We start from the raw sequence: 26,350 nt of genomic DNA on the forward strand, positions 1-26,350 counted from the left end.
GGCAGTAGGCCCATCTGTCAGGACAGCCTTCATGTTGATGTTTCTTAAAACAATCCAGACATGATGGCAGTTGTTTCGGTACCAAAGACCAGTTTGATCAGCTTGAGTGGGGTGGAGGACGTTTTTGGTTAATAGTACAGCATCCCTCCTGTACTGTTGCTACGTCCAAATCCCCACTAGTGTGGCCTTTGACTGCTGTCGTGGATGTTATAGCTGCTATGTTGATCCTCGACTCCAGTTTCTCTTGCCTGTTGCTTTGGTCACTTCAAAGCTTTGTGCTAAGTCCTAATGATGGTTCTTTGAGTTGAAGTGCCTCCTGCTGGAAATCCCTGATGGAGTGCCCCAGATGATCATGTCCCTGATCATTTCTTCTGCAACTTTCTCTTCCGAATGCGAAAATATTTTGTTGAGCCCACCCTACATAGGTAGGAATGATCATCAAAATAAAATAAGAGAAATCAGAGCTCGAACAGAAAGGTTTAGGTGTTCGTTTTTACCGTGCGCTGTTCGGGAGTGGAATGGTAGAGAGATAGTATGATTGTGGTTCGATGAACCCTCTGCCAAGCACTTAAATGTGAATTGCAGAGTAATCATGTAGATGTAGATATGATTCCTTACTTTAGGGGTAACAAAATAATGTTTTCGCCCGAAGCCTTCCAACTCTGAGGCCCATTCTTGATGAGTCTGGTTTGGCTGTTTCTTGCATGGGTAAAATGCTACCCAGGAGGAAATTGCATGGATATGCCAATGGTAATATTTAGTCAGCAACAAATGAATATTTGAAAATGTGAGGTCTGAAGGCTTATATAAGGGGTCCAATTTGCTCAGTAGTCTGTAAATGTCATGTTTTGATGAAGACAAAAACAAAGATTTTATGAGACTGGCATCAGTTACCTTGAATGTGTGTAAATACTTCAGTAGTCTTGATTCATTGGCTTCTCAATCCTCTACAGCGTCATCCAAGGAAGGAAAAACTGGCAATTACTGTGTTGCTTGTGTCTGTAGTAAGCTTTGAAGAAGTGGTTAGAGGGTGTTGAGTAGCAGCTTCTGGTTCTCATCCTGCTGATGAATAAGTTGTGACCTGCCCCGACTTCACAATGGGAGCACTAATTAACTATGGCCAGATGACTCCTCTCGTTTAGCAGTAATAAATTTCCTATGCAAGCCTTCCTCATGAATAAGTCTGCCTGTTGGTGAAAACTGTATCAAAATCCATGTAGTAGTTCTTGAAATTAGCCTGTGCATAGAGACAGAAAATGTGGCAGGGGACTTTTATTAATAACATGTTTGTATGCTCACCATTGATAGTGTTACCGAGTCAATTTCTCTATCCGTGTATTCAGGTTGAAGCAGGGATTAGACACAACGTGCCTACTGTCATAGAGCATGGTGACAATTCCTGTATCTCACAGCGATAAGCATCAAAATTCCTCAGTAGGTCCAGGAATGACTGTTCCGCCCATTTTACAGCCCTGATTTTGTGTCAAGCATTTTTGTTCCCAAACATAAAGCATGGTATACAGTTACTGAAAGAATCAGCCTGGCTGTGCATTATTGCATCCCGGGCAGTGAATCAAAAGTAAGTACCCTTACTATACCTCTTACAGGGCAGGCTTGTACAGCACATGACTTTTGTATCATGGGGATGACAGACCAATAAACAGTGCTTACACTGTACTGGCCTTAGCATACCTTTTTATAGTTAAGAATGTTTTATTTTTTTGCCAAGAACTAAGAACTCAGTTTTTGTTGTGCTTTTGCTATTGTTTTAGCTAATGGCAAGTTTGGTGTTTTATGCTTACTGTAAAGCAGGGTTTGATCTGCAAACATCTCCATGAATTATTAAGGGAGGTGTTTTAAGTAGATCAGCACTCGCATGTCTTTTGAAGAATTGGCTAAACATATATATCAAATAAATCAACATTTTGGCTTCACAACTGGGGCAGAAAGAAAGTGATGGGGATAGTAACTGATTTTATCATATTCTTCTAAATACATACTCTGGAAGACACTGCACAGTGTGTGGTAGATCATTCCTTGTACCACCACTAGTCGTTTCCTATACTGTTCCACTCGCAAATATAGTGAGGGAAAATTTTATGTCTATATGCCTCCACAAAAGGGGCCTAATTTCTCTTATGTTATTTTCATGGTCCTTACACAAAATGTACATTGGCAACAGTAGAATCATTGTGCAGTCAGCTTCCTATGTTAGTTCTCCAAACTTTGTGAATAATGTTCCTCAAAGCAAACATCGTCTTCCCTCTAGGGATTCCCATTTGAGTTCCTTAAACACCTACATAGTAGTTGTGTGTTGAACAAACCTACTGGTAACAGATCTAGCAGTCCACTCTGAATTGCTTCGATGTCTTCCTCTAATTAGACTTTGTGCAAAACCCCCAACATTCGAGCAGTACTCGAGAATGTCTTGCACTAGTATTCTATATGCGGTCTCCTTTATGGATGAACCACACCTGCCTAAAATTCTCCCAGTAAATTGAAGTTGACCATTCACCTTCAACAGACATCAACCATTTCCCTTCTCTATTACAACTCATACGTGCTCGTTCAATTTCATATCACTTTGCAGTGTTACGCCTAAATATGTAATCGACACGACTGCATCTAGCACCACACTACTAATGCTGTATTCAAACATTATGGCATTGTTTTTCTGTCTCATTTGTATTAACTTAATTTTGCTACATCTAGAGCAAGCTGCTAGTCATCACACCAACTAGAAATTTTGTGTAGGTCATCTTGTATCCTCTTACAGTCACTCATCTTCAACACCTTCCCATACAGCACAATATCATCAGCAAACAACCGTAGGTTGCTGCTCACCCTGTTCATCAGATCATTTATGTATCTAGAGAAAAATGGCAGTCCTGTGATACTTCCCTGGGGCACTCCTGATGATACCCATGTCTCTGATGAACTCTCACCGTTGAGGACACGTACTGGCTTCTATTACGTAAGAAGTTTTTGAACCACTTACGTATCTGGGAGCCTATCCCTAATGCTCATACCTCTGTTAACAGTCTGTTATGGGTACCATGTCAAATGCTTTTTGGAAATCTAGGAATATGGAATCTGCCTCTAAAACTGTGCTGATTTGTGAACAGAAGCTTTACCGTCACAAGGAAATTACTTATCTTCAAACTGAGGGTATGTTCAAGTATTCTGCTGCAAACCAATGTAAAGGATATTGGTCTGTAACTTTGTGGATCTGCCCTGTTATCCTTCTTGTATACATGAGTCACCTGTGCTTTTTCCATTCGCTTGTGCTGGGCGAGAGATAAGTGATAAATCCAAGCTAATTAAGGGGCCAGTGCCATATAGTTCTCTTTGTCAAACTGAATTGGGATTCCATCAGAACGTGGTGACTTATTTGTTTCCAACACTTTCAGTTGCATCTGTATACCAAGGTTGCCTATTACCATGTCCTCCATATACAGGAGTATGTGCGATGGTCAAATGAAGGTATGTTTGTATGATCCTCCTGTGTGAGCGATTTCTTCAATCCAAAATGTAAAACTTCAGCTTTTCTTTTGCTATCCTCTGTTGCTGCACCAGACTGGTCAGTGAGTGACTGTATAGAAGTCTTTGACCTGCTGAGCGATTTTAGATAGGGTTCTCAGGAAGATCCTTTGCTAAGGTATGATGGTGGTAGATCTTTCATGCTTCTTGCACTGATCTTTTTACAGACACATGAGTCTCCACTAACTTTTGCCTGTCATCACTTGCACATTCTCTTTTGAACTGAGATTGCAACAGTCTTCACTTCTTCACGATTTTCCAAATTTGATTAAAAAACCACAGTGGGTGTTTTTGGTCCTTAATCAACTTACTCGGTACGTACTTCTCCACAGCACTATTTGCAATCCGTCAACATTGTCTAAGTGAATTTCTAGTAACTGTTTACCTGCTGTGTCTAGTGAAAATGCTCTCGATACAAAGAATTTTACGCCACCATTTGTCAAATGTGTGATATTTTTACCCAACATGTTTCAGATCTACATTATTCCATTGTCAGGTGCTTAAAACTTCTATGCTATTAGGCACCATCAAAAGTAAAGTACTAGCAGCAAACACACCCATTTGACGATTGTACCTTGAGAGTATAACATGCTAACAAGAGATGTTCTAGGAAGAGTTTTGTGTTTGACAGTGGTTTTTTGCTGCTGGGGTTTTACTTTTGGTGGTGCCAGATGGCATAGAAGCTTTAAGCACTTGATAGTGGGATAATTTAATCCTGAGACATGTTGTGGTAAAAATACCATACATTTGACAACTGAGAGTGTAACATTGTGTGTGCCAATCCACAAAACAGTTGTATTTTGGCTTCACAACAGACAATAGAAATACTTTCCTAGACTTCTTGACTGATTTATTAACTGTAGTAACCATCATCACTTTAATATCATGATCACTAATACCTGCCTTTATACTGACTCCGTCGATATGGTCAGGCCTGTTTATAGCTGCAAGGTCTAAAGTATTTCCATTGTGTGTGCGTTCTCAAACTAGCTGCACAAGACATTTTTCGGGAAACATACTCAAAAGTACTTCACAAGATGGTCTGTCCTTACCCCTGTAATGAATTCGTAGATGACCCAGTCTATACTCAGCAGGCTAATGTCACTTCCAACCAATATTGCATGATCTCAATATTTCAGTGCTACTGAGCCTAGACTTCCGTGGAATGGCTCTAAGACTATCATACTGGAATCAGGAGGCCAGTAGAAACATTCAACAGTTAACTTGATTTCACCTAAACCTGTTACACGCATCCAGGTAACTTCACAGTCAAACTCAAATTCGACTTCAATAGAAACAATATTTTCATTGACTGCAGTGAATACTTGCCCTCCTGTTGCATCCAATCTGTCCTTCCAATATACGTCTCATGATTTGTTAAATATTTCTAGGCTTTCTACTTTGGGTTTCATCCAGCTCTCAGTTCCAACAATAATTTGAGTGTGAGAAAATTCTAGTAGAGCAGGAAATTTGTGAACTTTGTTACGAATACTTCAACAATTTACCGATAAAATTTTGGCAATCGAAGTGTCTTTACTCTGAACACTGTCTTGTGTGTTGACTGGTGAGTGTTCATCAGAGTACCTCAAACTACTGTCTAGCCTTAAAAAAACCATGTTTACTCAACAAGTACTCTGCTACCCAGGTAGCACTTGATAAAGCAGGTCCAAAATCTGCAACTATGATATACCGAGTGCAAGCTGGTTTTCTTTACAGCCCTGAACGCTATTTCCTTAAGAGGCTCCATAACATGCCTAATGTTGACACTCCTGATAGCTAACAAACTGCTGTTTCCCTGTCCCTGCTCAAACCCTGCTGCTAAATATGCAACTTCCTACCCTCGTGAGGTGTCACCAATGTAGCCTGATGCCTTACTGAGCTATGTAGCTGACTGTCCAAAAGAAATGACAGCTGTATTACAGACTGCCCGAATCTACACTTCATGGCTAAAAAACATGAGATTACACCTCTTAAATAGAAAATCAGTCACAGAATTCAAGAATTAACTGTGAATCAAACACAGAAATTTCTAAATACATAACTTGCTGTTGTGCTGGAGTATAACAGGAGATAGCTCGGACTTGCCCCCCCCCCCCCCAACCTTTTTTTCCACAGTTTTGCCCCCCCCCCCCCCCCCCCCCCAACCACCACCAAATCCAGTCCAGTGCTAGCTTCGTCTCTTGTGGTATCTGTTTTCCATGTGAATCTTTCATTAGGAGGAGGCTACTATATTAAGAGATTCATTAGATGTTGTAACCTCCCCTCCTGTACCCCCCCCCCCCCATTCCTCCTCATGCCACCCCTCCTAAACACACACACACACACACACACACACACACACACACACACACACACACACACACACACCTTCAGAAAAGTTATAAAATCCAGTGTTCCCTGTGTTGATTGCATTTATTGTAAATCTGTTGTAATTTACACCATTAAGAGAAGAAAGGTAATGATCAATAAATAAAATAATAGATATTGTGTTTTTTTGTATCTGATAAAACATGTCCATGTGCCTGCAGGGTCACACATTTTGGAAGAAATGTGTAATCATTGGAATATGGGGAAAAATACTGCTTTGTAAATATATCTGCTGTTGGTTGATATCAGAAGGTGTCTGCATTTCATTCGGTGAGTAAAGCTCAGGATTTATTAGTTGCTTTATAGAAGTAGGTAATATTTAATTTAAACATTGAGGAGCACCGTAATTTGCTGTTGAGCAATGTTTCAAGAAGGTTTTACTAGACAGCAATGATAAGAAACCAAATGCCCTTACATTTTATAGTAGTACCTAACATTATCTATTTTTGTGTTTATATCAGAATCCAACTGCCTTTTATGAGTAAGATTATAAGGGTGCATTATACATCTAATGTTTATTACAGTTTGCTGTATCTAAAACAAGGTTTGTAATAGGCCTATATTCATCGATGAGATTTGATATTATTGCGTGCGAGGTAGAGGGAATTTATAAGATGGGACATAAAGTTATCAGAGCTATTGAATCAGTATTGGACAATCTGATTTGTGGCGCTTTATAGGGGAGGAATGTTACAGAGCCAAAGTATAGGTTTTTATTTAATTTTCTACATTGTCTGTGACAGTGATGAGCGAGTTAAATATTGTGTGTAGGTGTGTCTCACAAATGAGAACAACTTGCATAATAGTGTATAATGTATTGCAAATGATCTCAACTTGTCCAGTTAAAGTTACGTGCCAATCTCATAAGCTATGAAAATGAATATACACTCTTACATGCATGATAAACAGGATGCCTAATGGAATGTAACCAATTGAAAATTGAAACACTGGATTTAGTTCCAGCGGGAGTATCATTCAAACTCCTGCCTGAATATCTAGGTATAGTTTTCCATGGTTTGTCTAAATCATGTGATGACCTAGATCTTTCTTTTGAATAGGCGTCACTGATTTTCCATACCCATCCTTGTCCTACTCAACTTCTAATGACCCCATATCAGTAGAATGTGAAACACTCTTAACATTTTTCTCTTCCCTCTTTACTTCTAGTGTCACTGCAGATATGTACATGCAAGAATTGCAAAACACTTGCCTTGCTAAAGAAACTGTATTGTGTAAATGTTTTTGGATTGAGAAAAGCAAAATTGTCAGTACTGTCTTAATATAATAGTCATATCACAACATAGTTTTGTAAACAGAGTCTGTTATATGAACACTGAGAAATCCTTACATGGAAATTGATATTAGATTAATATGTTGCAGTTGCTTTTCAAACTTTTGTTATAATTTTAAGTTTGATGAGCTATAATTTTGGCTTCAATAACATCAAGTCACTTCTAGGAATTCTTATTTATATTGACCATATTATTGCACTGAAGATGGACAGGAGTTTAACATTTCATAGCACAAGCATAGTCTAATATCATTAATACACACACCCATTAATTATGCTAAGAAATGGTCTGTGATGCCATGATAATGTAATATAATTTGCTAAAAAGAATGTTATGATTCGCACATTCAAATGTTTTTGACAGTCATGGAAAATACTACTTCTTCCTGAAACGTTTCTGCTTATGCATAAACATTTCTGCTTATGCTCATCTCTCACAAAGCCTCTTCCAAGCTTCTCTTTTCTCCCACAGTCTGCCGTTCATCATTTCCTCCCATTGCCATCCTCTTGAGTTCACATCATCCTTCACCTGGTCTCTCTCTCTCTCTCTCTCTCTTGTTTGTGGTCTTGCAGTTGGTCTTCTTCCAGGTTCTGTCCATTCCAGAGCTCTTGTTGGTACTCTTTCTTTTCCCATTCTTTTATCACGACTGAATCCTTGCGTCCTATTTCTGTGCATATTTTCTTTTAAAGGACTGGTATGAGGATTATTTCATATTGCTTTATTTCTTATCTTGCCCCTTATTGTCATACCCAGGATCCCTTATAGAAAGCACATCTCTGTTGCTTGTACTCTACTCACATATTTCTGTCTCCAGGTCCAACATTCTGATTCATATGTCAAAATTGGTCAATAACATGATTTCTGTATTATGGTCTTTTCTGTGGTAGGTATTTTCAAATTTCAGTTATGTCTGAAACAATAAAATTTTGAGCAATTTTCTATCCTCTCCGAAATTTCTTCTTTGCTGTCCCCTTTCCTGGATAGCTTACTTCCTAGATATTAGAAGGATATACTTCTTTAATAATTTTGTCATTGAAACTTACAGCCTCCGTTTATTTATTTTCCATGCTGATTTTCACTATCTCACATTTTGTGAAGCATATTTCCTTGACTGATTCTTCGATCATGCTGTGCCACATATTTAGTTGTTCCTCTGGTTTCTGCTCATTGTCTTCTGATATTATCACACCATCTGCATTCACTGAGATTTTCATATCGTCCACTGTTGACTGTCAGTGAACTTCCCTTATAGTGTTGTCCATGACTACATTGAAAGAAAAAATACTATTAGGTGCAGATGACCTCGTCACTATCAGAAATCCAACCTGTGACTTGAATAATGTAATATTTATGGGAAAATGGTTAAGAAGCCATTTATACATAATATTTGCTAAAATTTTGTCTAAGATGAAGTTGGACTAAACTTTATTGGTATTTCTTTTGCCACATGTTTAATACACTCACTACAGCACTTCTCGAACAGCCGACAAGTCATGCAGTTTCCGAAACGTTCATGCCAAGCCTCCAGGCCATCACAATATGCCCTTGGTTAAACTCAAACAGATTGCATGCCTTCCCCATTCTACACATGGACAGCACACTCACTGATAGTACATGCACCATGCATGTGTGTGACTTGTGAGTCATTTCTCACCAGGTGATGCTGCTATTGCCTGGATGGGCTTATGTGGATAATAAGCCTGTTGACGTAATGTTCTGACTGATCATTATAGATGTTCAGCACAAAGCATAGATATCAGTACCATGACTGTGTAAGAAAGGCAGAAATTACTCCCACTGCACTTCAAAACTCTGCACACCTCAGTAATATCAGCCAAGGAAAAGTGTGCACACAGTTTTTTCCAGTTTAATGCCACAGTTTTCAATCTCTTTCATTCATCTCTGTTCCACAATACTAAGTGTATGTAATCCATGCTATCCTGCATCTGTGCTGCAGTGCAGAAATATAACTGACACACACACACACACACACACACACACACACACAGTAAATACTATTGTCACCTTTGAAAACTACAGCTCTAGACAGAGCAAACATCTTAAGACTGACTGTTCTCCTCCAGAAGACAGATTGAGTAGTGTGTACGCAATACATAACAAAATTCTCATACTGCATTAACTTTTATCTTAAGGAATTAGTTTTATTTGAAGAAACCAGAAAATATCTTAACTCTTCCAAGTATTCTTCACAATTCTCCATCATTATGGAAAATGGGAGGAAAATAAAAGCATTTCTGGTAATGGAAAATAGAAGCAATCCTGAAATGTGGCTTCGTGCACAGCTGGTACACTTGCCAATGTACCTCGTCGACAAATGATACAATTATCTGCTTGTGGATTGTGTACAAGTATTTCATTTGTTCAGTCTGGAGACCTGTATGTTCAGCAGAACAAAATACCACTATGTCATCTCCAGATTTGTGTCAAGAATGGTTTTTGTGAACACTACAAGAAAGGAAACCTAGTCCTGAGATTATTCATCCTCATTGTTGTTGAACTCATCTTTAATTCCACCTAGAAGGATAAGCACTTACCATCTTCTATTAATTGTAGCTGGCACTTAGTTATGAAGCACTTTGCCCTGATTACAGTGTATGCCATGATTAGTCACCTTCACTGAGGCTCAAGTGAGCACTATTCTCAATTAGGAAGGTGTCTCTAATTCAGTAACTCATTACAGTAAGAATGGTGAGTCTCACAAATGTAATACTTTTAGCAATGGTTAAGCATGTGTACACAAGTCTCCATGAAACACAATTTACATAATGTGATGACTTCGTTTGTGAAGATGTTAAAGAGCCGGTTAAGGCCATATGTCATTTGCAAGTGTAATTCTCACCACTGGTTCCTGTCAAAATATTGGAAGTTCTGTAGACACACAGTTCGTGTTGAGAATAAACTCGTCTTGCTTAGTAGGAAGTGTATTTATTGATGTCTGTTTGATAGGATTCAAGAATTATCACATTTCATTGTCTTTCTTAGCAAATTTTGTGTGAATAATGTGATGTGATTTCTGCCACAAGATGAATGAAAGTGTGTTAGTGAGGAAACATCTTAATAACATTACACCTCTTAACACATTTCAAGTAACCCTTCACTAACTCTATCCATTCACTCTCCAATGAAAAATAAACAGATCTCACAAAAGTAACTAGTTTACATACTAGATACATCTATCATGTTAAGCAGAATCCGAATGGGGTTAACTGTTACAGTTAGGTTTACACATTTAAACATTGGAGCAGGTTGAAATGAACAACGCCACAGGAGAAATCTGTCAGCACTACGATTGTTCAAGTGCAAACTGGTCACAAACGATTGTACGGCTTTTCAACTTTGGAGGAAAAACTATCATTTTATTGTAAATGAGATCAAGAACAATCACAGTAAAATTGCCCAAATGTTTGTAAATGATATTATTAATCGTGCAAACTTGTGGAGAACCTTTAGAATATCAGAGAGGTGGCTTTTGTAAATCCTGTGGTAGAGTAAGGGCATCTGCAAATGATATTTAGAAACATAACCCAGAGTGTTTTGCAACAATTGGCTCCATATTGCAATATTCAGTCAAAGAAAAGAAATATTTGGATCCTGTTTAATAAAATTTAGATGATGGGATGCTTTTCCATTTCACATAGTGTGATTATCTTGACCTACAGTCTGGAACTGGATTGGGATATTATTTGGGTATTTAGTCATAAACTGCATTGGAGAGGTCTAGGAACAAGTAGTGACACCCTATCTATCTTATAGTAGTGTGCATATAGGAAAATTGATGGTGGGGTGATGTGCAGTGGCAAGGCGAGTGTACCAAGTTATGCCTCAGCCAATAATGACAGTCTGCCATGTCTGTCTGCAAGCATAGGACATTTAGCATTGATTTTAATAGTAGTTTAGGTATGGTGATGTTACTTAGCCACTATAGTGTTCATTATGGATGGCATAAAGCAGACAAGACCAATATTATATTAATAAGTAACAGCAATAGTTTACCAAGCATATAAATTCTGCTAAATAGTGTCAGAAGTGGAAACAATGGCCCAGCGTAGCACTCATAATAGCATTATGAGATACCAGGTTAGACAATGGAACGTGGGACAGGGACAGAGGGCACACTGCCAATGCCACAAAGTATTCTCTCTATCTCTCTACGCAGAGTGTTTCACGCTGCAGCTTCTTTATGTGCATGCCACTCTACTTTTGAACTATCCTTCCTAACGTTGCAATTTTAGGTGCAAGCAATGTGTGTGTGTGTTTGCGTGTGTGTGTGTGTGTGTGTGTGTGTGTGTGTGTGAGAGAGAGAGAGAGAGAGAGAGAGAGAGAGAGAGGGAGGGAGGGAGAGGGAGAGGGGGGGATGCATGCATGTAGGGACGGACGGACATACACACACACACACACACACACACACACACACACACACACACACACACACACTAGGAAGAAATGGAAATTCCAGCTTGATCTGCAAAAGAAGAAACCCAAATCACAGTGAAAGTGACTATGGAACACCCTAATCCAAAACTAAGATTGGCAGTGTGTCGCTACTTACTCTGAGACCTCTCAAATGCATTTCACCATTAATTTAGCAAAATGATTCTAATCTGGTTCCAGATTTAGGTCAGGGTAATTGTATTACGTGAAATGGAAAAGCATCCCGTCATCTAAATTTTATTAAATATGACTGGAAATATTTTTTTTTTTTCCTTTCCAATGAAAAGGAATTAAGACAATGTTTCTTACAACAACGAAACCCTCTCTCTGACCTGGAATTGGATTTGAGATTCTCTGTATGAAGGCTTACACTTTACTTACTTAGCTACAAGGACTACCCGCATGCTTCCACTGTTCATAAACTCGAGATGACTGGGTGTTTGTGTTGTCCTCATCATTTCATCATCATCCAGGAAAGTGGCGAAATTGGACTGTGCAAAAGATTGGGTAATTGTACGGGCGCTGATAACCACGCAGTTGAGCGCCCCACAAACCAAACATCATCATCTGTTCATAAACTGTTGTATGGTATCTACTTTTAGTAGTGGCATCTTCCAGTTTCAGTAAAGGTGTAGTCTCTTTTGACTATAGATCTACAATACTGACAGAGTTGTCTTTATGTAGTATATGAATATCCTAGTTGTCCATAAAGTAAAGGAAAGACTGACAAATCTTTTGCTGCTATTTGAGTATTCTAAATCTTTTATTATTATTCTCCTCTCTCCTTCCCACACTCCCCTTCTCCCCCCCCCCCCCCCCCTCCCTCTCAAATGATAAGCGCATCACAAACACAGAAAGTAGTAGCTAAGTTTAATGTACTCTACATTCTGTAAATAAGGTAAGATTGCCCCCCCCCCCGGACCACGCACACACACACACACACACACACACACACACACACACACACACACACACACGGCCAGTAAGTTGCGGGGTGCAAAATTGAGTATGCCCAGCTGCCACCTCTGTCAGTAACAGTTGCTGGGCATCAAGTCAAACTGAGCTTGGACGACAGCTTTGGGTATTTCATTCCATACAACTTCAACTGTATGCCAGAGTTCATCCATTGTAGTTGCTGGTGAGTGTTAGTGTGCCAGTCTGTTGATAACCCAATTTTTCAGTCAGTAATAGATATGGAAATTGTGCTATATGGGGCAACAGTCTTAAAGCTGTCTGTACTGAGGTAGGTCATAACAGCACAAGCAGCATGCCGTATTGCATTATCCTGTCAAGAGGTAGCATGATTCAGACCTCGAGCCTAGGGTTAGGCATCAGCCTTAACACATCAGAAATGTGGTGCCTGCTGTCCAATTCAGAGGACTATGCAAACCAGAGAAAACATGCTGTGTATCCAATGACCCTCCATACCAACACACCAGATGCTGGCCCCATGTGGTGATGCTGAATGCAATGTGGCAGTGTTCACCTCCACACATTGATACATCCACCGTGATGATGTACGCAGTACCAGCACTCATCTGAAAAGACGTTGTGGTGCCACTTCTATGCCCAGTGTTGTCATTGGGTGCACCACTGTTGGCACACATCTCTCTCTGCTGTTACAATGGCTACTGTGCTGACAGTCTGTGGTACTTAGATGTATTCGTACTGTCCATATGGGTACTTGTCTCACTATAAAGAAGTCCATTTCTAGGCTGTAGGTATGTGATGTGGCTGAACAATCCTGCACAGCTGAACAAAAAATATTTCTGTCCTCTCTGGCACTAATCAGTTGGAGTTATTGAGACCCTGTTTGGCTTTGAGTGTAGCCCTCATGAATCTGTGGTTAACAGTTGTGGTATGCTAATCAATGAAGGCAGCAATATCGATAAACTGCAGTGTCAATGACACAAGATTTTGCTGCTGTCAAATTATGACCTGGCAGATATGTCTCCTTTTAGATGAGGAATAACTTGATCTTCCCCCAATGAACCATAGACCTTCCAGGTTGAGGTGGCTTGCATCCCTCACCAATACAGGTAGCCATACTGTAGGTGCAAGGGCAGTGGTGCAGATGGGTGAGTATCTGTGAGGAGACCAGACTAACCTGTGGTTCCTTTAGAAGGTAGCAAAGTGAGGATAGGATAAACCAATACCTGTATTTTAGGTCTGAATGGCAGGTATTTTTTGGTATTTGTTTGGTCTAAGTTATAACATTGTTTTATTTTTTACTGATAATGGGTATATAAAACCAGTATAGCAATTTGCCATATTAGTAGTGCTAATTTTTTTTAAACATTTTTTTAACAAATGAGTTTGGTTGGACATTCCGTGGCTTCTGAAAGATCGGTGTCGTCTTTGGATGATATTGTTTCTGATGAAGGGACTCAACTTCCAGATAAGTACATTATAAAACAAATATTTATGGACATATTGGACACTCATTATTGAGAAATTTTAACTTTTGCCATGTAATGTTTCTTGGTAAATGTTATTTTTGCCTACTATCTAAATTGTTCACTTGAATTTCTTGAAAGAACATTTTTGGTTTTGTCAGCAAAAAAATCTATTGTATTCAAAGTCCCATTAAAAAGTAAAAACATATGTTTGACTAAAAAACTGGTTTTTAATTCAAAATAATAAAAGAAATAGAACACAATAAATTTAACACTTAATCTTGTTATTTGACTTCCATTTCTATGAAATAGTAAAAGAGAAGGTAGCTAGGGCAACAATAATAGATTAAAAACTTAACAATTCAACCGTAGTTTTCAATAAAAATAGAAAGTAGCTGATCTGTTGCCTGTGTATAGATAATCTGCATTTATCTGCTTATCTTAATACAAAAAATAGAGTTCTCCAACCTCAGTTTTCACCCTTTAGCATTGTCTATTTGCAATGCCCAGTTAGTTGTACGATCTTTGCTTACAAACAGAGATTTAAAAATTTAAAATCAGTAGGAGAATACTGGTGAATTTTTTGTAGTATTCAAGCCCTCACTATGTTTCAAAAACAGCAGAGAACAATGGATGGACTAAGTTTTATATTTACCTATTTTATGTGATATTTTAGGTCTTTGTACCTTGAAAAGTATGGTGCAAAAGTCTGAGGGAGTCTTAGAATTTTTCAGTCGTTGTTCAATGCCTACATTTTGTTGCTGGAAATAATAACAATTAAAAAATCTGGAAATTGGTTGTTTCAGAAACCAGTTATTTTGAGCGGTTTTTATGCTCAATTGAAACTAGAGATGGAAAAACTGGTATAACTGAAAACCAGTTGCAGAGGCAACAGTCGGGATGATTGACTGATCTGGCCTTGTAACATTAGCAAACATGGCCTTGCTGTGCTGCTACTGCAAACAGCTGCAAGCAAAGAAAAACTAAAGCCATTATTTTTTCCCTCAGGCTATAGATCTCTACTATGTGGCTTATTGATGATGGTGTCGTCTTGGGTAAAATATCCCCCACTATTTGATAGTAGGAAAAGGGACAGAAGGAAAAATAGTAGGAGAACATGGACTTAGGAAAAAGGAAGGAAAGAGGAAGCCAAATGGTTGAATTTTTTTCACAGAACCTAATTTAATCATTTCTGATACTTGGTTTAAGAATCAGAAAAGAAGACTGTATAACTGAAAGGGACTTGGGAGCACTGAGTGGTTTCAGATTGATTATATAATGGTGAGATACAAATTTAAAAAAAAATTTAGACTGTAACACACTTCCTATAGCAGATTTTGATTCTGACCATGATGTACTGATTATGAACTTCAGATTAAAACTGAAAGAATTGCAGAAAGGTAGGAAATTAAAAAGATAGGACCTGGATAAATTTAAAGAATCAGAGGTTGTTTTTGAGGGAGTGTGGGGCAATACTGGACTGAAACAGGGGAAAGAAATGCGATAGAAGACATATGAGTAGCTTTGAGAGATGAAGTAGTGGAGGCAGTATAGGTCAAGAGACAAGGCCTAGTAGAAATTCTTGCTTAACATAGGAGGTATTGAATTTAATTGATGAAAGAAGAAAATATAAAAATGAAGCAGATGAAAGTGAATACGAACATTTAAAATGTGAGATTGACAGAAGCTTCAAAATGGGTGAGCAGAAATGACTAGATGACAAACGCAAAGCTGTAGAAACGTGCATGACTAGGGGAAAAATAAGGCCACCTACAAGCAAATGAAAGAAACCTTTGGAGAAAAGAGAAGCAGCTGTATGAATATCAAGGACTCAGATGGCAAGCCAGTTCTAAGCAGAGAAGGGAAACACATTTACAGGATGTCCCAGAAGTGTTGCGATAAACTTTGAGGGGTTGTAGTGGGGGTCTTGAGGGTCAAATTGAGGATAGGAACCCGTGTCTGGAAATGTCATCCAATGATGCTACAGAGATTCAAAGTCATAGGTGCTGACGTCTTCCACTAAGCCACACCTTCAGCAGCAACCATGACTTTGTTCACTGATGAACCATACGTGGAACATCTTGCAATGTTGTTTATTTTTCAGTGTTCACGAGTGATTGCCACAATTGCCAGTGGAGAAAATGGAGCTAGATACTTTTAGACAGGCCTAGTCTCCTATGAATGTGATGCTCTGTTGCCTCGATGGATGATGGTTTTGGATGTGGGTTTACATCTACAGTTTATTTTTCTCCTGTATACCATAATAAAAATGGAGGTTGTAGAGGGTTCCAGGAGGAAAATAAACTGTATACCATAATAAAACTGGAGGTTGTAGAGGGTTCCAGGAGAAAAATAAACTATTGATGGAAACCTGTGTCTCAAACCAACATCCACCAAGGCAACAGATCATCACATTCGTAGGATACAAGGCCTCTCTGCAGCAGCTAGTTCCATCTTCTCCACTGGTGATTGTGACAATCGGTCACAATCACTTAATAACAGACAGAATTATGAGATGTTCCAACTATAGTCTGTCATTGTTCAAAGTCACATTTGTTGACAAAGGGATAGCTTTGTTTGAGGCACCAGTGCCTATAACTTCGACATTCTATAGCGTCATTGGATGACAATTCCGGACACAGATTCAGATCCCCAGTTTGTTCCTCAAGACACTCTCTACAGCCCCTCAAAATTTGTCGCAACATTTCTGTGACACCTTGTGTAGAGTGCTTGTATAAAGGAAACAAACTTGAGGGCAACATTGTAGAAAGAGAAAGGAAGTAGGTGAAGATGAGAGGTAAGATATAATACTGTGAGAAGAATTCGACAGAGCACTGAAAGATGAAGTGGAAACAAGACCCTTGGAGTAGACAGCATTGCCTCAGATTTATTGCGATCCGTGGGAGGGCCAGCCTGGTGTGCAGGATATATAAGACAGGGGAAGTATCCTCAGACTTCAGGAAGAATTTAATATTCCAATTACAAAGAAAGTATGTGCTGACAGGTGTGAATACTAACAAACTATATTTTAATAAGTCATGATTACAAAATATTGACACAAATTATTACATAGAAGAATGGAAAACCTGATAGAAGCTGAGCTCAGCAATCATGAGTTTGGGTTCCGTAGAAATATAGAAACAAGCGAGGCAATGTTTGACCCTGTGTCTCATCTTTGAATATAGGTTGGAGAAAGGCAAACCAACGTTTGTAGCATTAGTGGATTTAGAGAAAGCCTTTGAAAAGATTGATGGGACTACACTCTTCAAAATTTTGAAGGTAGCAGCAATAAAATACAGGGAGTGAAAAATTATTTGCAACATGTACATAAACCAGATTGCAATCATAAGAGTTGAAGAAGGTTAGGAAATTAGAAAGTAGTAGATGATTTTTGGTATTTGGACAGAAAAATAACTGATGAAGGGCAAAGTACAAAGTAGAGAGGGTACAAAATAAAGGGTGGCAATAGTAAGAAAAGCAGTTTTGAAGAATAGAAAATTTTTAAATCTCTTGTAAATGTAAGTCTTAGCATGTCTTTCCCGAGGTTATTTGTGCAGAGGGTAGCCTTATATCGATATGAAATGTGGATAAGAAGCAGTTCAAATGGGAAGAGAATACAAACTTTTGAAATGTGTTGCTGTAGAACAGTGGTGGTCAGCCTGGCTCCAACCACCCACTAGTGGGCATTGCAGCTTTCATGGTGAGCAGTACGTGGCTGGGGTTTTAAAAGTATTTTCATTAGGTTTTCATAAGAATTTGACATAAAGTATTTGATAACTAACTATTATTATATACTTTAATTAGCTGTAATTCTTTTTATAACCTGTATGAAATAAAGTCACTTCCCAACTTTATAAATCGCAATTACCATGGAGCTAGTGGGCAGTTAGAAAATTTTGTTATTAACAGAGACATAAAAGTGAGCGGTAAGTAAGAAAGGTTGACTACCCCTGCTGTAGAAGAGTGCTGAAGATTAGATGGGTAGATTGAATAATTATTGAGGAGATACTGACCTGAACTGGGGAGAAAAGAAATTTATGGCGCAACTTGACTAAAAGAAAGGATTGTCTGATATGACATGTCCTGAGGCATCTCGGAATGGTCAGCTTGGTAATGGAAGGAACTGTGAGATTTAAAAATTGTAAAGCACATGAATACAGTTAGCAGTTTCAAAGGGATGTGGGTTGCAGTAGTTATTCGAGATGAAGAGGCTTACAAAACATAGACTAGCTGGCAGAGCTGCATCATATCAGTCTTTGGACTGCAGACCACAACTACTACAACAACATGATCTTCTTACAAACAACAGTCAAATGCAATTTCTGATTGAGAATCAGGTAATCTTCACTCATATAGACAATGTAGATGCCATTACTCGTAAATACTTTGTGTGGTTGCCCTAAAAATTTGAGAGAGAGAATATTTACAGTGAACTGGTAGAAGCAAAAGATTGCTCAGCATAAATCACAACCAGAGAGTATGGAAAGGAGAAGCCTGCATATAGTCCTTGTTGCCAAATGGGTAAGGTCCTAGCATCCATGCAGAGAATCTCAAATCCTGCTTCAGGTCATATTGGGGTTTTGTTCTCGTAAGAAACATTTTCTTTTGGTTGGAGAAGTGAATGTGTGATATGCCCCTTCACATAACTGCACGATATTACGTGAAATATCTTCCTCCATTATGGCAATGTATATGGTATCATGATGTGGCTGGATGGGTCTAGTGTAGTAGCAGTCACTTTTTTTTTGCATGTACGTATCAACAACAGCAGTAATGAACGTGGAATAAAGCAGAGTGTTGCAATTGAAATAACAGTTCATTAACAGCGTCTGTATCATTATGTTCTACTAAACACATTAGATGCATAATGTAAAATATCCTTTCATTTAAATGAAACACTGTGAAATTATGCTGCCATAATAGCATGTAGTAAATCTTCATGAACAAAGGCTGAAACATGGAGGTTTGTGACTTGTTTGTGGAGTCACCTCAGCTGAACTGTACCACCTTGTGTCGTTCATTTATAAAATAATTGTGGTGATACAGTGTAAACGTACAGGCATGTGTGCCTGCATGTGTGTGTGTGTGTGTGTGTGTGTGTGTGTGTGTGTGTGTGTGTGTGTGCGCGCGCGCGCGCGCGCGCGTGTGTGTTTTCTGGTGGCTGGTAGCACACACATGTGCGTGTTTGTGTTTGTAGGTGTATTTGATAGCTTCTGGAATCTAGCAGAGTTTTTAATCTCATCTATCTGCTTTTCAGCAACTCAACACTTTTACTGTTTGGTGAATTATTGCCTACACTCCTTAAAATACTTCAGTTCACCATCTTTTCCCTAAATTGCTTATAGGCAAATACCAAGGTAACACCATTAAAAAAACACAGCTGATCTCCTTTTCCAATCTTCCCCCCTTTTCTGTTGTAGACGGGATGAGCTGGGTTGGATGGCAGCAATGGTATTTCACTTGCAGTAGTACCACATCTAGTACAATATTCTGGTGCTCAAACTATAACAGAACAGACATGTGTCAGTATGAGCTGCTTAAGCAGAGGGTCAGTTACGTGAGCTGGAGCTGTGTGGGATTCTTCTCACTCCATGTGTCATGATGAAGTTATATTTGTCTCACCTCCATACAGTTCAGTATCATTACGTGTAGCTTTCTCCATATTTGGAGGTATACCACTATACCACCACATGGAGTTTGTGCACTACTGATTCCATGGTGCCATGTGCAGCACTGATTCCATGGTGCCACATATTTATGGATACATGTGGGGTACATTTCAGTCCTGCTTTATTTGTGAGTGTGTCCCTATATTTGTGAGAGAAAAAACAAGTGTTAAAATTTAGATTTCCATGTCATCTTTTTTTTAATGGAGATCAGCAAGTGACATTGAAGAAGTTTTATTTGTAGACCTTTTATTATCTTGGCAGTTTTCTCTCTTTTGCGATATATACGCAAATACATTGTGATCATTGTGATTGGGGGGGGGGGGGGCGGCAGAGGCAGCATGTGTGCTTGTGTGTAAAGCATAGCTTGGAAGCAAAAACTGGTGTTTGCAGTTGGTGGACTAACACTCCTGAAGTGGAGATATTGTGGATAAATGGTTTAACCACAGCCTGCAGTTTGTTTCTAGAAGTAATACTTCACTCTGCAGTAGAGTGTGTGCTGTTTTAAAACCTTTGTGGCAGATTAAAATTGTGCGCTGGACAGTTGTAATCTTGCCTATCGCAGGCAACTGTGCTACTGAGCTACCGCTGGCCGTGGTGGCCGAACGCTTCTAGGTGCTACAGTCTGGAACCGTGCGGCCGCTACGGTCGCAGGTTCGAATTCTGCCTCGGGCATGGATGTGTGTGGTGTCCTTAGGTTAGTTAGGTTAAGTAGTTCTAGTTTCTAGGGGACTAATGACCTCAGACATTAAGTCCCATAGTGCTCAGAGCCATTTGAACCACATACTGAGCTACCTTGTACAACCCATGTGGTTTGGAAAGTAGGAGAGAGCTATTGGCAAAATTGAAGCTGTGGGGGCCGATCACTAACTATTCTCGGTCAGTACGAGCATTGCCCGTAAAAGGCAAGGTTTGGTTTTGATTCCCAGTTTAGCACACAGTTTTAATTTGTCGGGCAGTTTTGTGTGTTGGAGATTTGTACTGCACAGAGTGTTTTGCATTATTGCCTACAATGTAAACCTTCAAGTGAGAACACATCTACATTGGAGCTGGCAAAAAATTATAGTCCCAGTATGACCTCAAACTGAAACTTTGCCGGTGATAGAGCTGCACACTCGACAGTGCCAGCTGCACTGTTGAATGGGAAAGAATCTCAATGAATGATTGTGTCTGGCTTCACATTTTATCTGTCATTTTTAATGTATCTTAAAAGAATTTATCATAAAGGTTTCTCTTTAATTCAGGTTGAGTCAAGGGAATGCTCTCATATCAGAAATAATACTGCACTACGTTATATCCTCTTAGTATTTTGAAACAACATACTGGTGATTACAACTCGACCCCACAAATATATCTGAATAAAACAGTTTAATCCATACCTTCAAATATTGTATTACTACAGTACATCTGAGCCCTTTGTACAACAACAAAATCCCATTGTATTTACATGCAAGTTATTTCATATGTGAACTGCATACCCTAATATTATCTGGCTGAATAATGCAGTTTATACTTGTTTTATATTATTGTAGATATGCAAGAATTCTACTAGTTTTTGTTATATTCCAGTTTTAGAAACAAGTCATCCAGCTACTTTACCTGTATTTTTAAAAAAGGGCAAGAAAAGATGTTTTCATTGTATTAAAATTTTTTCACTGTCTTTTATTTCCACCCATTTTTGCTTTGTTTTAGGACTGACTTTCAATGGTAAAACTCCAGAAGGTATAGTAAAATGGGATGGATGTCAAAATGTTAGCTTGAGTGTGTATGAAAACGCAACTAAATTCGGTGATTTCATAGCCTCTTTCAACATTAACACAAATTTATGGGTTGGAACGTGAGTAAATTTTAAGTAGGTATTTTAGTTTTAATTGTTGGTCAGTATAACAGTAGTGTAATTAGTGTCGGTAGATTACATTTTTGACACCTTTTATTTAATGAGGTCATGTAGTGTATTTCACTGAGCTGAAATATAAATTTCTTGTTATTTGTACTTATTACACATACTAGAAAATAGTCAGCATTTTTTATTTCATATTCTTTTGCTTTTCTAAAACATTTTTCCTTTTTGCTTTTTGTGCTCAGGTACATATTTAGGCGCCTGAAGTTCCTTGGCAGCCGTGCAATTTCTTACGCCATAACGCTTACATTCCTAGCTGTTTGGCATGGTTTGCACTCAGGATATTATGCCTGCTTCTTTATGGAATTTGTCATCATGCAGTTTGAAAGAGAAGTAAGACCCTTGCGCACTCACTCACTTACTTACTTAAAAACACACACACACACACACACACACACACACACACACACTTATGTATGTGTACATGTACTGTATGTTTATATGGTGTTGTTTTAAAACTGTGTTCTCATTTTATCTATAGGATTAGGTCATGACTCAGAGAATTACTTTGATTTATTTGTAATATGGTTTCAGAAGTCAATAAGTTTAGACTTTGATGAACCTCTTGCTCTTCATAAAATTAATAGGAATTCTGTAACTTATGTTCCATAATCTCCCCTTTAAATTTATAAATCTGATACTACAGCATGTTTATCTGATTTCATATATTCTGCTGTGTGCACAAATAACACACCTATAATTTAACAATAAAAATAATCAGTGTTTGAAAATAAAATATAATTTGATGGATGAAAAATCTTCTTGCAAAGCAGCAGCAGGAGAAAACATATATAAAAGATTTGGAAATAAACAGGCTTTCAGAGCCAGTGGCTCCTCCTTCTGATGGAAGGGTTAAGGGAAAGGAAGAGGTATGAAGGAAAAGGACTGGTGAGGCTTAGGAAATGGACTCCTCTAACTCAGCGTTTTTTCTTTTTCTCCAACTTTCTGTAACTCCTCCCATTTCATAAACCTCACCAATCCTTTTGCTTCATCCCTCTTCCTTTCCTTTCAGACCCTCCACCAGGAGAAGGACCCACTAGCTCTGTAAGCTTGCAAATTTCCATAAACTTTGTAGGTGTGTGTGCTCCTGTGGCCAGTTGGTGAGTAGATTTTTTACCTTTCCAGTTACATTATGTTTTCATTGATATATATCTATAATTTAATGATTTTATATTCTTGCTGTCTTGAAAGATGTCAGTGGTTAAGATGTAATATGGAAATGGTAATTCTTGTATGAGCTCCCTATTAAGCATTTCAAGCTATGTGGTAATCATTATTGAAAAGAATCTAAGAAAATAAATAAAAATTGACTTACTGCTTGATACTGACTGATAAGTCATAACCAAAATGTTTAATGTATTACTATTATTGTGTTTGACTAAAACATTTGCATGTGACTTTCCTCTTGATTGTGCACAAATATAGTAATAGTTTTCAGTGCACTTTTAAATAGCTTCCGTAAATGAGCGACTCAGCATTAGCGTGCCTTTTTAAAAGTTATTGTGTCTTATAATATACATCACAAATCTTGCTTTTTCACATTTCTATTTAAAAGAACATGCATTTTATTAGCAGCTGAAATGTTAATTACTGAATAATGTACAGTGTTTTGAATCCTACGGAATTCTTCAGTTGTTAGTCATGTGTGTGACTGAAGAGGGCAGCTGTGCTGCAATCAATCACAAACCAGTCTAGGAAAGAGTGTCAGGAGAGAGAAAAAGTGTTCCAAACATTTTGTGACTCAACACAATCAGAAATTAAGGCCAAAGTTCTTCATGAGCTTGAAAATAAGTCTTATTATAAACAAATAGAAATGCAAAATTATAGCAGGTTGGACTGCACACAGGTTGTAACTAAAGCCATCATAAAGAGTGAATAGACTGTCACTTGCTGCACTGTCTGCTTCATTGTGCATATTGGGCAGGAATGCATTCCAAGGAAAATACACCCACTTGAAGGTGGATATAAAAGATCCTTGACATTGTAGGTTCAGTGATTTAGAGCACACATGAGACCATACCAGGCAAGTGGGAATCTTCTATCTGTAGTAATGTTTTAGCTCCACACTCAATAAATGGTCACGAATAATCATATTGGGGCTAAACTGGTGCCACTATTTTGTGTGGATTCTCTGTTGCCCACTGGTGGGTGTCGTGAAAGATGACAATACCATCCATTGTAAAAATAGCTTCATCTGTGAATAGTGTGGATAACAGAAATCCCTACACCGTGGCGGCCTGTGTGGTGAACTGGCAACAAAACTGTCTTCACGGAGGCAAGTCCATTGATGAAAAGGCTTGCACAAGTTGTAAGTGATAGTGGCAGTTGTCCTGAAAAATGTCCCACACGATCATCTGCCTTACCTCTTGCTGGCAGGCCACCTGCCTGGTGCTAATACCGAAGGCATATTCTGTGGTGTTCAACACCTTCAAGTGAGTGTACCTTCTGTGGAACACATTTCTGGTCTCATGTCTATATGAGCTTTTTTTGCTCCTTATCATCTCAGGGATCATTTCCAGCAGTTTGTCCCCAATAAACAAAATCGTCCTGTATAGCTGCAACTGATTATGGTGATGGGTCAGGTGATTCTAGTTAGCTGTGATTTCATACATGTGAGATCCTTGAGACGCCATGACCCTATGCCTGCTCTGGTTTCTCGTCAAATATGTGAGTCTAAACAATAATATATGCATTGTGTTGTTCTCTGGGCTAACTGGATCAGGTGCAGCAACTTGAAACAAGAACAATGCCTTTACCTATGCAGCAGCTCTGCAGGTCTGTGACATTTACTGGAGATTGACTGATACAATACAAGGAAGCTTGTCACAGTTCCACAGCTGTTTTCAGTAACAGCATATTGCTTATTTGGACTCTGAATGTTTTGGTCGGGTACTGAAGGCTGTATCATATGTACAGAATTTTTCAGTCTGAACAGGTGAAGTGCAGCTCATAATTAGAAACTATTGTGTGGGGGATTCCCCAGTGGTAAAAATGTTGATTAGGAACCATCTTGTAGGATGTGTGGTGGTACAGCCACATTGTCACACATACAGAAAATTGAGAAGAGTGTCAATCATCAACAGCCACTCTGTTCCTGCAAATGGATGTGTGAAGTCTGTAGGCACCTGCTTCTGAGGCTGTTCGAGTTCGGGCCGAGGGAAAAAATTCTTCCCCGAGGCAGCATTATTCAGAGCACATGAATTGAAGGCCTACACTGTTATTTCTTTTTTACCGTCAACTTCTGGCCAATAAACTTGATGATGAGCAAGTGCATTTTTCCGCTGCAGCAATGAAGGGGACCAAGCGATTGGAAAAAACCACAAGTCATTCTGTGGTGTGCGTACTGTAAGACCTTTGGTACACACACCATCAGATTATTTGACTTGTCGCTCTAACGAAGTAGGCGAGTGTCAGCAAAATGTCTCGTGGTCTTATGGTGGCGTGTTTATCTTCTGCCGTTAGGTCAGACGATAGAAATGCCACTTGCACGCTTAGAGTAGCAGATTGACGGTGACCAACATTAAACAGAACTTGATTAATTTTCACACATATTTATTAAAATATTAACAAGCATAAAATGACTTAACTTGATTCTGGATGCTATTTACAATCGACAATCTGAAGTTCCTTTGGTCTTGGTACATTAATCTTATTCTCACATAACTCTGATACTTGACAAAGTGTCTATACATTTATCTTCATGGCTATGTACTGGAATATGATAATCTTATTAGGCACAGACTGAAACTTGACTATAGACTGGTACAGACTAATGCAGACTGACTAATCGGAGGTCTGTACACTCATTATAATACCTCGCACGTTCAGGTATCACTGCGCGAGTGTGATCTGCGAGGAGAAAAGGTTCTGCATTAGCAGCAATCTCATTGGCTGCATTACATATTAATACGCGTATCAGCAGAAGAAGAATTTGGTCCGTCTCTCTGACAGCGCCATCTCGTAGTGCGGAGACGGACGAGCGCTGCGCCTGCACTGTTGTGCTTAGCGGGGCGCGCTCTAGTGGGAAAGTTGTGTATGCGCTGACTACGCGGAACTATGTACACAACACATTCCTGTTTTCAAGAGCAGTCATTGAAATGATGCACATAATTATAGGCATGTATCAGTGACGTCAGTCTGTTGTAGAATTGTTTAACATGTTCTGTGGTCACAAATCATAACATTTCTGGAGAACGAAAATCTCCTTTATGAAACCCAACACTGATTTCATACACAGAGATCTCGCAAATCACAGCTCGCTCTGTTTGTCTGATGTGGTGTTCCTTGGCTCCGTTCAGTACAGTTTTGCACTGTCATTTAGTGAATGAAGTATGAGCTTAACAGCTTATAGTACCAGATTTGTGACTTGATTCAGGACTTTCTAGGAGATAAAATGCATTATGTTATTCTGAATGGGACAAAATCAACAGATTTAAAGGTAATATAGAGAAGATCCAATGAAGTGTGGCACACTTCATCATAGGATCATTTAGATAGCACGAAAGCATTACAGATTTCAACAAATTCTAGTGGCAGCCACTATGAGAGATTTGTTAAAGTACTGAGAGTGTACATTTGAGGAAAAGTCTGGCAGCACATTAATTCATCCCACATGTGTTTTGCAAAATAACCATGACAAGAAAATCAGAGAAATTAGAACTCATATGGAAGTTTACTATAATCGTTCTTCTTGTACATTATTTACAAATGGAACAGGGAAGGGTGAAAATGATAGAA

General features: G+C 38.8%; 1 protein-coding gene across 1 annotated transcript in view; it reads left to right on the forward strand.

Annotated features, from left to right (window-relative positions):
• LOC126184921 (lysophospholipid acyltransferase 5) overlaps positions 1–26,350 on the forward strand; it is a 187,183-nt gene that overhangs the window by 134,944 nt on the left and 25,889 nt on the right. The window contains exons 7-9 of the mRNA XM_049927590.1: positions 6,069–6,177; positions 21,406–21,550; positions 21,799–21,946. Of these exons, the coding sequence (XP_049783547.1) occupies positions 6,069–6,177; positions 21,406–21,550; positions 21,799–21,946 (402 nt within the window). The remainder of the gene's footprint in view (positions 1–6,068; positions 6,178–21,405; positions 21,551–21,798; positions 21,947–26,350) is intronic.

This window comes from Schistocerca cancellata, chromosome 4 (assembly GCF_023864275.1).
Source record: "Schistocerca cancellata isolate TAMUIC-IGC-003103 chromosome 4, iqSchCanc2.1, whole genome shotgun sequence".
Taxonomy (NCBI): domain Eukaryota; kingdom Metazoa; phylum Arthropoda; class Insecta; order Orthoptera; family Acrididae; genus Schistocerca; species Schistocerca cancellata.